A 14,182-nucleotide genomic window follows, 5' to 3' on the forward strand; every position below is an offset into this window, starting at 1 on the left:
TCATTTTAAGAATGTGCTAAGTGATATCCATCAATTAGAGTTCGGGCTCTGGCCAAGTCCTAGCTCTACTTGAATGGAGTGATTGACAATCAGCCCAGATGTTTTCTGCATCAAAAAGTATTCAAGTCCTTTTGGCTTGGCAATTTGACCGTCTATGATAGCTGAGCCTGTTTTCAGAAGGAGTTTGGAGAAACATGAATCCGGACATGGATTCTCCACTTCTCTGTTGTTGTAAGGTTCATCAGCTGTCGCAGACTCTGGGATGACAGTTCAGTGTTGTAGTGTTTGACAATTGTATGATTTCAGATGTGTTATTGGTTATGTGTATTATCTAATTGATTTCTAATTGCTGTCATTTTACATTTCCCTATGCAATTGCATAGAGACTGAAACAGAGTTGATCAATGTTTTATTTTCATATCAAGACCCATTCTTCACCTCCGAGATTTTGAGAAAATCCTCCAGTCTCTTCGGGGGCGTGGATTTGTTTGTGTTTTAGCAGGTACAAAAGTCCAAGTGAATCTCAGTGAAGAATGTGAAACTCCATCCAGTGCAAGATAATGCTGACAAGAAGCGTGGGCAAGAAAACGCTGACCATTCCATAAGCAGAAAAGAAAATGTAGAGATGTGGACTGCACAGAGACTCCAACCCTTGTGTTTTGCCCACAGAAGACTGTGGACTTTGAGTCTTTTCATGGGTGTGGGAATCAGTGGTGTTGTAGAACTGTTGTTAGATGATTGCTTGTTATATTTTAGTAGGGCTTTTAGTTCTCTTGTTCATTGCGCCATGCATTCTTTTGTGTATATGGCGGGTTGTCAGCCAAGCTGCCAAAGAGGTCTTCTTGGTGCAAACAGAAGGGGGAGATGTCGGAACTCAGGACATCCCTCTGGGAGTCCGGAGTTTCCTGGGACCCTTGCCAGGGGGCTCGGAGACCCTGGCACACAGCCCAGAACACCAGTGGGTTCGATTATGAACCACGGAATAACTTGTCACCTTTATAGAAAGAGATAAAAGCCACAATAGTGTAAATAGTGTAAGAATAAATAATTACAGAGTCTAAATGTAGGTTTTAAGATTTTTGGTATAGGGGTTTCTGGTGACAAGATGGAGGGATTTGGGCGTGTCTAGCCTTTCTTCTTCTTCTCTACCTCCATCTTGTCTGGTGATGTTGGCACTTTTAGATTGGTCTAAAGTAGAAACTCACTGTCTAATATAGATGATAGGTATTGGAAAATAACTGTAAATATTGTACACGTAGTTTGTAGTATATAAAGATAACACCGCCCTGGAGGAGGGGGGAGTGCCTCTGGCTGTCCTGCCAAACGGATCTCGGCTGGACAGGGAGAAAGAACTTTATAGATAAGATGCAATAAACAATCTTGAGACCGAAAAAATGAAGAGCCCTGACTTCTTCTTCAAGTACCGGGCTGGGAAAAGAAACTTTCGAACTTTAGTCGGGGTCACTCTGACCAGCTAAAAAGACAGCCCCCGGCATTTCTTTATCAAAATGCTTCTAATTTGAATATGATTAATGCTCTTCATAAGATACTCAATACTACAACTTCCTTTATATGAAAAATGTGCTCTGAAGGGCTATGCTGTGCCAATGGGCATGAAACAAGATCAAGAAACTGACATCACAGATAATCTCACTATTGGTGCAGCAACACAGGCCTTTCTTCATCACTTTTGCAGAGAACAAGGAGTGAGAAAAAATTAACATAAACTGTATCCCAGTCTCATTTGCAGTTTCTGTAGTAACAGAATTTCTCCTGTAAACATGTTTTTGTCATAGAGGAATTAAAAATAAGATGAAAGTCTCAAAAAAAGGACACAATTCGCAGGAGCTGTTGATAAGTCTGAGATACTTCTTAAGTGGCACACTAAAAATATGAAGATAATTTTCTATTTAAAAACATGAACACCATTCAAATGCATCTTCTGAACTTTAATAAGAAGGTTTTGTCTTACAGTTTTGGAATTGTATTACTGGATCTATCACACTTCTTTTCTGTATGAAAAAGAAACTACTCCCCCCAAACACCACCACCATCAACCAACACCAAACCCCAAATTTTTCCTGGTATTTTCACGGAAAAGAGTGAGTTACTGATTTCTAGGACTGATAAGAAGATCTGACAGATCACTGTGAGACTTAGAAAGCATAAGCTTTACAAATTCCTTCTTGAGACAAGCAGATTAGCCTGAAAAGAATATGGAGTCAAAAGTGCCCTTGGCTGAGGTTGCAGCAATACAGAATAAGGTTCTGCAGGGTGGCTGTGCAGAATAGGTGAAATAAAGCTTAGAAAATAGGCTATTATTTTCTTTGCACTATTCTAAACCTACTCATGTCCTGTCTATATGGTTGTGAACTTATAACTGCAGAAGTAGGTGGTAAGATAGATACACTTTAGTTAAGAAAACTGAAAACAAGAGAGGTATCCTTAAAGAGAGCTCTCACAACGAGCTCCTAGCCTGCAAATATTTCACCCTGAAACCTTTAACATTTAAATGATGGACAGTCCACCATGTATTAATGTCACTAGCATGTGACATTACTTCAAGTGGGAGTCTCTTTTCACAAATCATTTTAAAATACATTTTTCTCACCTCATGAGCCCTGCCCTTAAGCTCTGCAGCACCAGCAATGAAATTATGCATTAAGATGTTCAGGATCTCAATATATTCCCAAACATAATGTCATGTCAATTTGCATTGACTCCTGTAATCATACTTAAAAATGATGATAGATCTAGAGCCAAATAGTGACATTCATGCAGAGCAAGGGAATCCCAATGCTCAACATATTTGCCTGCAATTGAGAAAATGATTGGTATTTGCAAGAAGCAATTTAGACTTTGCTGTCTCATTAATAAGAGAAAAAATATTTAATTACTCATCACCTAGAGAGTTTTAAATAATATAAATCAATAAACCTTGCTTTCCAAAGAGCCAAGCTTCAGATAGCTTTTCCCTTCTCTCAGAGAAAAGTTTCCCTGTAATATTTACTGGTACATGAAAATTTATTGAATGCACACATGCTTTGGAAACACAGGAATTTCACTAGTGTGTACTCTAATAACTATTTGTATCTGGGAGCTTGTGAGAATGAGTTTAGTTAAGTACAATTGAATTATGATGGCAAATGTGGTTAATAGATGACTGTTAAATGTTTTCTGTAATTCCTTAAGGTTTTATGAACTAGGCTTTGTGGATTCACTATTCGGCTATGCAGTTTGTTAGTTTTTAAATTAAGCCAATTATGAACATTTTATGTTAGCATTTTCTGAAAATTTACATGAGGATTGATTTTTATCAATCAAGTACCAGCATATATTTTGTGTAACTAAGCTCCAAACTTCTGCTATTGAGGGATTTTTTTGTTCTTTAGGACTTTTAAGTTGTAATTTCATTTGAAGACAGTTGAAGAACATGGTTGTGACCTCTCTCCAAATACAAGGAGAGATTTCACCCATAACTTTCCAGGTATTCCTCCTGTCTTCATTTTCCCATGATTTCCAACAGAATTGTGTTCCACTCTAACAGGATACCTCATTGAAGCTTCAGTCTGAAAACAGTACAGTCTATGCAAAGCTGTTGCTTGGTCATTCAATGTAACACCTAATTTATTTTAGATTTCAGTGATTTTTCAAAAGTTTCTCAGAAAACTGCCAAACATAAAGGCTTAAAAGAGAGTTGTGAAGAATTAAATGGCATGCTGGCCAGTGTGAAATAACATAAATGAAGTTATTTTTTTGTCAATTAATAAATAGGATTTAAAATTATTTTTTTACTGAAAATGTTCAATTAGATAGCACTTGAAATCTTCAGAATATTTTTTGTTTCAATCCTTTTTCTTCTGACCAAAGGCTTCTTCCATGCTCTCAGGGAACTTGACATAAGACTCAAGGAATAGCACTGCTTTTCTAGGAAGGAAACTGAGGAGACAAACATTGAATTAGACGATTTTTTTTTTTTTTTAGATAAAGGTACTCTGTAAATAAAGAAATGACAAATGCCAATACATTATATGTGCTCAATTCTTCTAATGTCTGCCAGTAACACATTTGGCACTTCAATGTTATAAATTGGGAAAATGAATGACAGAGCAAGACATTTTGTGAAAGCCCAGCCTGCAGTGGCAGCAGGGACTGGAAGCAGACAGTGCTGGACCAGGCATTGCTCCCTGTGTAACATCTCAGGAAAATTTTTGAAGTTTCTATACCTGACTGCAGCTTAAAACATTTCTTATAGACAGAAGAGGCCAGAGGAATGTTATTCACCTAGATTATTAAAAAATCAAACCTACTCTTTCTTTAAAATTGGGTATCTGGATTGACTGCAGGAATATTAACTAAAGGACTGTTTTGACTAAACTTTCCTGCTGATTTTACAGGCAAATGGCAAAGGAAAGAAGGTAATGCTAGAAGACAAGTCACGTGCTTACATTTTGAGACCAAGTAAGTATACAGCTGGAGGCATGATCAGATAAAATTTCTCCTTTTTAATTGCATCCACGATCCTGCTGGCTGCATACTCTGGATCATAAACAGGAAACAAACAGGGTTTTCTGTAAAACAAGAAAAAAGGGTTATGAAATTATAAAACTTTACTTTCGTGATAAATGCACACACATCCATAATTGAATAATTTATGCATTTCCCCCTTCCCCTCACATAGGGGTCTTGAAAAGGGATCCCCAAACCTTTCTGTTCCCACTATCATCAAAATTGAAAACACTTTGATGATATTGTGAATTTAATGACTTTTTTGTTAGCTGACCACAATGAAGTTGATACCCACACTGATTGCAGCTTTGGAAACTTCCAAGCTCAGCCATACTATGTGCTGTTCTATGCATCATTGCCCTCCAGCAGTCCTTTTCTGCTGTAAATGCTGAAGTGACAGCTGAACAGACCAGGACCAGGCTTGTCACCAGCCAGGAGGAGGGCTCTGCTCTGCATACATATGCTGCTGCATGGTGATGAATGGTGCAAGCAGGAGCAGAGCACTGAAAAACCAAGATCACTGGTACTGCACTCCTGCAATGGCTCATTCAGTGCTTGCAGCCTCTCCCATCAGTGCAGCCACAGAGCCACCCACCAGATACCATCACCACAGCTGTTCTCACTCAGAAGTACAGTGCCTGCCAGTACAGACTGTTAATAAGGACAGGTCATGGGTATCCTGACAGCCATAACTGTAATTATATTGCCAAAATTACTTGGGGCAGAGAACATCAGCACTCTCCTGACAAATAAGGTTCCCTTAACCCTTAAATACTGATGTGTATCCCCAGCTGTTCCTTGACTGTGAGGTTACTGCACAGTCCTTGCTGTTCACTGCATGCAAGACTTGCATTTCTTTATGTCTGTGCCAATAGGACAAAAATACTGAATTGAAAATCAAATCAACCAACCAAAAACTGAATATGATATACCCAGTGAGTGGCAATTATTTTTTATATATGAAATAGTACAAATCTAAGCTTTACTTACGCGCTTTTGAAGCCTTTGCTTAACCTAGTACTAATAAAATAAGGGCAAATGATTGTGATTTTAATGCCCCGTTTTCCTCCATGATGCAGTTCTGAATTTATGGCTTCCATCATTGCAATGACTGCAGACTTACTTGCTGAATAATCTGGAAAAGAGAAATATCCAAAATTTTAAAAGCACCACAGTAAAAGCCATATACAGAACTGAATTCTTTGTAATACCATTTAAGCCACAATATTATTCAGTCCTATTATTGGCAGTCTTGTAATTAGTATTTAAAGCATATTGGTGATCCAGCTCTGGAGATTAATGGTTCTTCCCATGAACGATGAACAGTTGCCTAAGGATAAAATGAATCCTTTTCAGAGGAGCTTTTTTTTTTTTTTTTAAGTGCTCTTTAGAAAGATCTAGGCAATTGAGCTTATTCAGTATTTTCTGTAAATTTCCAGATACTCCTATAACAACCAGGCATTCTTTCAGTTCAGAATGTCTTCAACTTTTAATATCACAGGCTACATTTCAGAAAGAACTATTTCTAGTGGTAAAATAAAAATACCTTACTTAAATGTTGCTTCAGCCTATTACTTCTGATTTGCCCTAAAACTAAAATACTGTTTTCTTTGCCTAGAAGACTGAAGACTCATCTGATTTTTATTGTTTGATGAATGTATGGAACCCCATCCTTGGAGATAATCAAAACTTGCCCTCACACAGCACTGTGCAACCTAACCTAAGCTGAGCCTGTTTTTATCTGGGGATATGGAGCAAGTGACCTTCACAGATTTCTTCCCACACAAATTATTCTGCAGTTTTCCAATGGTTAGAAATTAATTTAATACGGTGCCTTACATGTAATTTCCTAAAACCTTTTCAAATGTGTGTGAAAATGCTAGATACAAAGAAATCTAATTTTGCTAAAAGACTGACTCCAAGGACTGGCATCAGAAGTAGTTTGCTATTCTTCAGGAGTTCACTCACAGTGAATGATGGGACCACACAGCCTAAAAATATATACCTAAGGTGTTATTGATTGCACTGAGCTAGAGATGACTGCTGGGGATATTTCTCCTCAGAGACACCTTTAGCTCGCAGGCAGTTGCAGCCAGGCACTCGGAATGAGCCCATGCAAAGCAGAAACTCAGTTTACCACTAGTGGAAAAGGTTCAGGCGATGGTGAAGAGAAAGAGAGCGGGTTCTGCTGGAGGGTTAAATCCAGAGTTTATTCCAAGGTGACACAGTTCTGAATCTCAGTACGGCTCCAACAGACCCGGACCACATGGCTTTAACGCCTTTTAAGCTCACCGGGAGGTGGGAGGGAGAGGATAGGTGAGCCACCAACCAGGTGGGAGGGGGAGGGTCTCAGGGGACAATGACACCTGGACAGGCCAATGACTCCAGGTCTGAAAAGCATCTTTTGAACTTCTGCCAATCACACGATGCCCTTGCTGGAATGTGGATTTTGACAGACAGCAATTAGGAAGAGGGCAGGGGGAAAGCAAGGAGGAAGTAGAGCTTCACACCACAAAAAGGTGTAAAAGTTTATAATGCATGGATGGGAAGGCCCCCTCCCATGAGTTATATGATGAAAGTTACAGATAAGATGAAAGCTGAATGTGACTTGTATTATCAATACCAAATACTGATAATATATCAAGATAACCCCTAGGTAACAGGTGGCAATTAAACACTACAGTAACACCATCAATCAGCAGAAGAAACAAGAGATCCTATTTACACTGAAGTTCAAGTTCTCATAGGGTGACCTCAGAGATACAATCAACATGTAAGAGAGGCTTGAGGAGAGACTGGGAAGCAGACCCAGACTGATGAAATAGGCTAGACTAGCAGACTGCTCTCCTGAGGGAAACAGCTGAGAATACTGAGCTTTAAATAGCTTAAAGCATAGTTCATTCCAATGAATTTTATTGAAAATTCTGCCAGAATGCCTTCTGCACTTGATAAACCAACTGGATGTGTAGTTCCAGGTTACAACCCTTGTGTGTCTCAGGTCTCCGAACATTCACCTGTAGAAAAGCTCTCATGAGAAAGCACTACACAACCTGTATGCAGGGCTCCCTCCCACTGCACATGTACGAGCTGAATTGTCCTTCTTGTGTGAAAAGAGAGTCTGTGACCAGACAGTAAAACCTGCAGAGAGCTCCCTGTGTCACTCAGGCATGTGACACCATCACACTCCAGTACACCATCACCTCTGGCAACCACAGGCTCTTGTCAGTATAGGCTGCTAAAGCCAAGCATTTATGAGGCATCCAAGAAAAGTGATTAGCATTAGCATGTAGATCTATTTTGTAATGGCAGTTGACAATAATTACCTGACTGCCTGTAGAGTCCCAGTAATCCAGATCCACTGGCTGTGCTAACCAGGTGCCCACGGTTACAGGCCACCATGGCTGGAAGAAAGGCCTTGCAAGTCTAAAAGAATATAAATACATTTATTTTAAAATCCCCTTTATAAATAGGCATAACAAAAATGTTTCTTTCCAAAATTAGGTGGTACAACCTGACTTGCTTTCTGGGTCTTCAATATACAAGAAGCCCAAATGACATTTTATTTCTGTAGCAATTTTTAAATGGGAGACAGCATTTCCTTGAATGACTGCTCTCTGTCTGAAGATCTAGCAGCACTATAAGCATCTTATTAAAAGCAGCAAAACTTGTATTTTCTCTGCTTTCCTGGCTCCTCACAATTTGTCTATTGCTAAAGGTTTGGCACACAAGAGGGAGCTAGAAGCCAACACATTAAGGAGAGTTCAGCTGTCCATGGGTCCTTTTTGTTACAAGCGGAACTGCCTGACAATTCCAGCTCTCCAGGACACCTCAGTGGGTGATACTAACTGGGAAGAATGCTTGTGTTTTACAAAGGGGGAGATAAGAAAAAGAGACAAGAGCAGTAGCGTTTTTTTTTTCAATAGCTGAGGAATCCTATTAGACTCCAGATGTGAGGGCTTAGTATATTTTTATCCTCCTGCCCTGGGTTTGTTCAGACCTTTCAGGGGGAACACCTCTCCCAGTACATTTTCCTCAAGTATTTGGAAGAACAATACAGTGTGACTGGGGAATACTCAGAGAACTTCTATCTGCAATGATTTTTCATTGAGGAATGCCTTTTAACAAAGGAGTTGCAATGCTATATTGTTCCCCGGTGCAGGTGGTTCACTCAGGCATATAAACAAAAAATGCAAGAGGGGGCAATAGTAGCACTCTCTCAAAAAAAAAAACCTCTCCTGAATCTACTGAGACCCCCAAAAACTGCGAATTCCTCCATAGGTAAAAAAACCAAAACAAATTCTTACTAGCTGGGTTAATTTTCTATGTATTTCAATCAGATGGTGACTAGAAATGAAAGCACAGCCTGAAGGGCAACATGTGCAGCATAAAATCATGGAATCATTTAGGCTGGGAGAGGTCTTTAAAATCATTGAGTCCAAGCCTGAGTGTACCACTGCTAAGTCTGCCAGTAAACCATGGTTGTGTCTCCCTGAGTGCTGCAAGTCTCTTAGGCAAAGCCTTCAGATGCTTTGGAAACATCAGGAGCAGGGAAGTCACATGCCATCATGTCAGCACTCTCCTTTCAACCACAGCTGTTACAGGTAGGGTGTGTTTCCTGATACAGCTGCACAAACTTTAATTTACCAGAGCGCCCAGGCAGGTTTGTGTCAACATTGCTGAGACATACTGGGGAGACTGTCTCAAATTACAGGATGACCATGAAAACATATATTCCCCCAATCAAGGTCCTTGACATCCCTATTCCCAGCTGAGTTTTTAAGGTAGATGCCACCACTGTGGTTTTCACACTAAGACACTTGTCTGTACCTTTTGGTCACTCAGGAGTAAAAAACCCACAAAAACTTTACCCAGACTTGAGAAAAGAAGTTGATTCTGAAGGTCTTTTCAAAGTCTTCATCTGTAAGATCACAGAACTTTTTCCCAATCAGTATGCCAGCATTATTGATTAGAATAGTAACATCCCCGACTTCTTTTCTAACCTGAATTAAAAAAAAAAGAAAAGAAAAAGGATAAACAGAAAGCTTTAGAAGGTATCCTTGTGTCTTGTGCTTCATTTATGAAAACATTTAGTAACATTTGCAATAATTGATTTGTATGTAAACATAAGAATGCAAGAACTGTTGTTTTGCATCAGATCAAATTCATGGTGAAATGCAATGAAAAAGGACCCAGACTCTAAGGTCTCCTGTGTGCTCATGTGTTCACATGCTGCAATTTAGGGGCTTTTGAGAGCTATAAGATATCTATATTATTGTCTTTAATATATCCCGGTGATTCCTCACCCTGCCCTCCTCCCCAGATTTGTCTAATTGCTTCCTGAACTCCAGAATACTTTTGGCTTCCACAGAAACCAAAGGTAAAATATTATGCAGCTTTAGTACGCACTGTGAGCATGCTTTAACTGCAGTCAGAACACTTCCAGTCCCCTATTTTTGGTATTGTGAGAACCTGCATTCCTCTGCTAAGCCTGCTCAACCCCTTCTCCACAGAATTTCTACTGAACTGGAAAGAATTCATCTCAGATAACTGAAAGAATTCATCTCAGATAACTGGGGGATAACATCCTCTGAGCACAACAGCATCTACCATGAAACAGACAGATAAAATCATCATTAGCTCCATTTGGGTTTCTTTTCAAAAGACTTTGTGCCATGATTTGGATTTGTATCAAAGCAGCTGGCCAAGATTTACTTATTGTATGAAGAATAAGTCTCATAGATTTCTCTGCTAAAGGTGGATGATTATCTGTGGTCTCAGAAACTATGTTATGACCACAAAAACATTAAAATCCTACATGTGCTGCTCTCTGGCAATTTGGAAACAGGTGATTGGATCTGGTGCCCCAACATCTGACCTTCCTTTGGCTCTCTCAGGGAACCTTAGCATTCAGTGAAGAAGATTTCTTTGACATTTCTCCAGCTGTGTCAGTTTTAGGCCTTCTCATTGACAAGTAGGGTTCAGATAATTGCACCTTTCCAGCTGCATAAATGAATGCAAATCCAGACATTGTTCAGTATGGCAGGATTACTCAATTCTTCCTTTGAGGAACACGTCTGTGCTTTCTCCCCACTCTTTTAACTGCTGTGTCAGTCCATATGATGACCCTCTTTTTCTTAACATGACAACATATCTTCACCAATGGCAGCATTTTATTTGCCATGGCATAGGTCGTCCTGTTTACTCACTACTACAAATACGTGTGAAGCTTGGCTTTCATTTAGAAAAAGTCAAGATGATTATTCTACATTATATTTTTAGGTGTCTGTTTATTATTCTGTTAACGTAATTTCTACTAGTTTTCTGTAAGACAGGTTCATAGTGTGTTTTTGTCCTCTCAAGTGCCTTTTAAGACTGGCATATTTACTTTGCTTTGTTCCTTGATCATCTGTTGTAGCAAAATACACATTCTGCATTTCTAGCCCACCAGATCCATGTCTGATTTCCTTCAGCATTCCCAGGTGGACACCTCTTGTTCCTGAAAATTAGTTGCTGTTCACTTGACCTGTTTGTTCTAAAACCTCTTCTTTAAAGACTTCAATGGTCTCTTGTTTCCTAGAAGCAAAAGTTCCTTTATGGGAAAATACTTAGGCTTTGCAGCAGTGAGTATACCAAATAAAACCAATTAATTTAACTTCCTTGCTATTGTTTTCTCTTCTGTGTCCAAGCTCAAGTCTTTTCATATTACCAATCAAAAATTTGCAGGTATTTCCAAGAGCAGAGAAGGCCCATATTTGAAGAGCTCTTCATCTAAGAAAATTTCTATTTTCTCCAGGACTGAACAATACATGCAAATATCTGTGAATACGTTGGTTTTGTTAACAATAATCTGACACCTTAACAGCAATTTTTAAATTTTGAACTGCTCTTTAAGTTTCTGTTGGCAGGTCAATCTGTGCACTTCAGAATAGTGTTTGCTGATTTGGACACAGCAAATTCCACAGGCTGCAGTCCTGTGGCTGATTTGGTTAATGTGTTTGGAGATTGAAAATTACTGGCGGGCACAAAACAAACATTTTGACACTCTGCAAAAGTAAGAGCAAATGAATAATTTCAAAATGTTCTTTTTTTTGGTCTACAGTGTGAGTGAGCTGTGGCCCACGTGCTACTTATGAGTACGGGTAAAAGAAACACTTGCTGATTTGAAAGCATGAGAATTGCAGTTCCAGACACTTAAAGATCCTGAAATCAACTTACCTTTTAAAAGTGCTTTTCCTCAAGAGCAGTTCTTGAGAAAAAAGGTGTTTCAAACTTTCATTACCTTGCTCAGAAAGACTTAATCTGATTTGGTTAAAATTAAAAACAACAACCACAAAACAGAGAGCTGAGCCCTCCCGTGTCCCCACCTTTCCACCCACAAATAAAAAATTTGCAATAGAAAATTAATGTTACATTTCAAGTCTATTCTGAAACAATCTATCAACATTCACATCATAAAATAAACTAGCTAATTTCTCTGATGTATGCCTTCAAACACAGAATGTCAAAGATGTGGCTTGAGTCATGTATATAAGCACAGACATTGAGAATTTAACAGAAATTTACACTTGGATGAAGTTTGCAGAGTGGCTAACTGGATTATAAGTGAAGTTACACCAAGAAGCATTTTCAGGCAGTTTAAGGAAAAGTAAAAATTAACCATGTTAACTCAATGTCCAATTTCTGAACTCCGACAATAATATTAATAAGATAATGGTTTACAAAGCAGAGGTCAGCACATCAGAAGAGTTTCATTGAAAGTGGAGCTTTTAACCTTATTTTCCACCTGTACTGATCAAAAAAAGAACTGAAGCTCAATCATCGATTTAACTGGAGACTAGCCCCATGCCAATGACATGTCTGAAAACATTACATCCCACATCACCTTTAAAGAACAAGTTTCCTTTCTAAACAATTAGGCAAAGAAATAATCCCCCTTTTACAATATGCACTGATAGTTCTTTTCTTTTAAAATTATTTATTGATATCTTAGAGAAACTATAAAGCTATATTGGTTAATATATGGAGATAACGTCTGCTGCAGGTTTTACCACACTCTTAATCTAAACATTACCATCTCACAATGAAGAATAGAAATGGATAAATCTCAACAGAACCTTTTAAGCCCAGTTACATTGTTGCAACCATAATTTAATTTCCATCTAGAAACTATTCAAAAGTAGGAAGACATTGCCCCATATGATTACTTCCCTCTAGGGATGGTTTCTAAAAAGCCAATAAATTCAATAGGATATTCTATTAGAAAGAAGCAAAAATGCAGATCTTACCTTGTCTGCCTGTTCATAGACATCCTCCCTCCTGCTGCAGTCACAGTGGTAGACAAACACCCTGTTGGCTCCATTTTGTTGGGCCAGCCTGCTCGTTTCTTTGTTACCTTCATCATCGATGTCCCAAAGAACCAAGGTTACTCCCAAAGGAGCCAATTTTAAGGCAACCTGCCTTCCAATCCCATTTGCAGAGCCAGTAATAAGTACTATTTCACCAGCAAAATATTTTTTGCGGAGAGAAAATATACAGAAGGCGTTCTCAATAATTAAAAAAATAAAAAATTTCAGGTACTGTAGTAACTTCTGGATGCATCTGAAGTTGAACATGATTTCTCAGGTACAAGCACCACTCTTCTGTTGTGCCAACCCAGAAACACAATACATTACAATAGCGGGGGATATTGACTGAAAAAAAAAGAAGAGGTCGACCTTCAAACAGCAAGTTCTTTTGCAGCGTTCTTCTGTTCAGATACAAAATATAATATTATAGACTTTGTGAAAGCTACCTTACTAGTAAAACAACTGTCTTCCTCTAGATCCTACAGACCTGTTTCATCCCAGGTTCCTCCCCTTCCAACTCTGGTTTTGAGAAGGTTTAAAAACATACATTTTAGGCAGGTGTATTACATCAATAGCACTTTTTTTCGCAGCAAGCTGATGCTAGCTGCGAAAAACCAAAAAAGTACTGAACACACGGGTGCGACATCAACCTTCGGAAGGAAGGTGTCCTCCTTAGCAGGAGACATGACCTCTTTCGGAAGCCAGGCAACTGGAACCTTCCCACACCCTGTGTCTTTTCCAGCGCCGTGCGGCCGAAGGCACACCACGTATTCCGTTTGCCAGCACTTGGCCAGCCACAGGGAAAAGCCTGGCGCTGGCACTTAAGAGCCTCGGTTTTCATCCTGCTTTAGGCAGCACCACCCCCTTTACAGTGTTTGGCACGGGACAGCAGAGGCTCAGGAGAAGAAGCGCCCGCACAGTCCCGGCGGATCGGATAGGACCCGTCCCGGCGGATCGGATCGGACCCGTCCCGTCCCGGCCCTGCCCCAGCAGTCACATCTTCGCCCCTTACCTGCGCCCGGTCCCCCCGCACTCACCGCCGGCTCCCGACCGTCCCGCAGCCGCCTGCCCGCCGGACCAGGGCTGGCCCGGCCCTGCCCGGCCCGCCCCGAGGGCTTGGCTCCGTGCGGGGGCGGCCCGGGGAGTGCGGGGTGCGGGCGGGCGGCGCTTCCCGGCTGGGCGGGTGCGGGATGCCGGGGAGCTCTGCGGCTCGGGGTACCTGGGTACCTTCCCGAGGGCACCTGTTGGGAGGCAGCGCCCTCACCCATCTCGGGACATCCCGCTGCTGCTGCTGCTGCTGCTGCTGCTGCTGCTGCCGCCACGTCGGT

At 40.3% G+C, this 14,182-nt stretch overlaps 1 protein-coding gene across 3 annotated transcripts; it reads right to left on the bottom strand.

Annotated features, from left to right (window-relative positions):
- Positions 1–1,928: 1,928 nt before the first annotated feature.
- LOC132334785 (epidermal retinol dehydrogenase 2-like) lies at positions 1,929–13,959 on the bottom strand. Of its 3 annotated transcripts, none has more exons than XM_059860925.1 (7): positions 13,892–13,959; positions 12,795–13,199; positions 9,378–9,509; positions 7,833–7,932; positions 5,500–5,644; positions 4,449–4,571; positions 1,929–3,939 (listed from the first exon to the last, which is right to left on the bottom strand). In XM_059860925.1, exons 2-7 carry the CDS (start codon positions 13,119–13,121, stop codon positions 3,846–3,848), a joined length of 921 nt encoding a protein of 306 aa, XP_059716908.1. In that variant the 5' UTR covers positions 13,122–13,199; positions 13,892–13,959; the 3' UTR covers positions 1,929–3,845. The 3 variants fall into 3 exon arrangements, with proteins under 3 accessions (XP_059716908.1, XP_059716913.1, XP_059716919.1); XM_059860930.1 differs by having other exon boundaries at positions 13,867–13,944; XM_059860936.1 differs by having other exon boundaries at positions 12,795–13,255; positions 13,892–13,941.
- Between the last annotated feature and the right edge of the window lie 223 nt (positions 13,960–14,182).

The sequence above is a fragment of the Haemorhous mexicanus genome, chromosome 1 (genome assembly GCF_027477595.1).
Source record: "Haemorhous mexicanus isolate bHaeMex1 chromosome 1, bHaeMex1.pri, whole genome shotgun sequence".
Taxonomy (NCBI): Eukaryota; Metazoa; Chordata; class Aves; order Passeriformes; family Fringillidae; genus Haemorhous; species Haemorhous mexicanus.

Coding starts and splice junctions, on each gene's coding strand:
- LOC132334785 (XM_059860925.1), bottom strand. CDS start 13,121: ATGTTCAACTTCAGATGCATCCAGAAGTTACTACAGTACCTGAAATTT. Junction 7,933..9,377: donor ACTTCTTTTCTCAAGTCTGG/GTAAAGTTTTTG, acceptor ATATTCTTTTAG/ACTTGCAAGGCCTTTCTTCC. Junction 5,645..7,832: donor GGGACTCTACAGGCAGTCAG/GTAATTATTGTC, acceptor TCTCTTTTCCAG/ATTATTCAGCAAGTAAGTCT.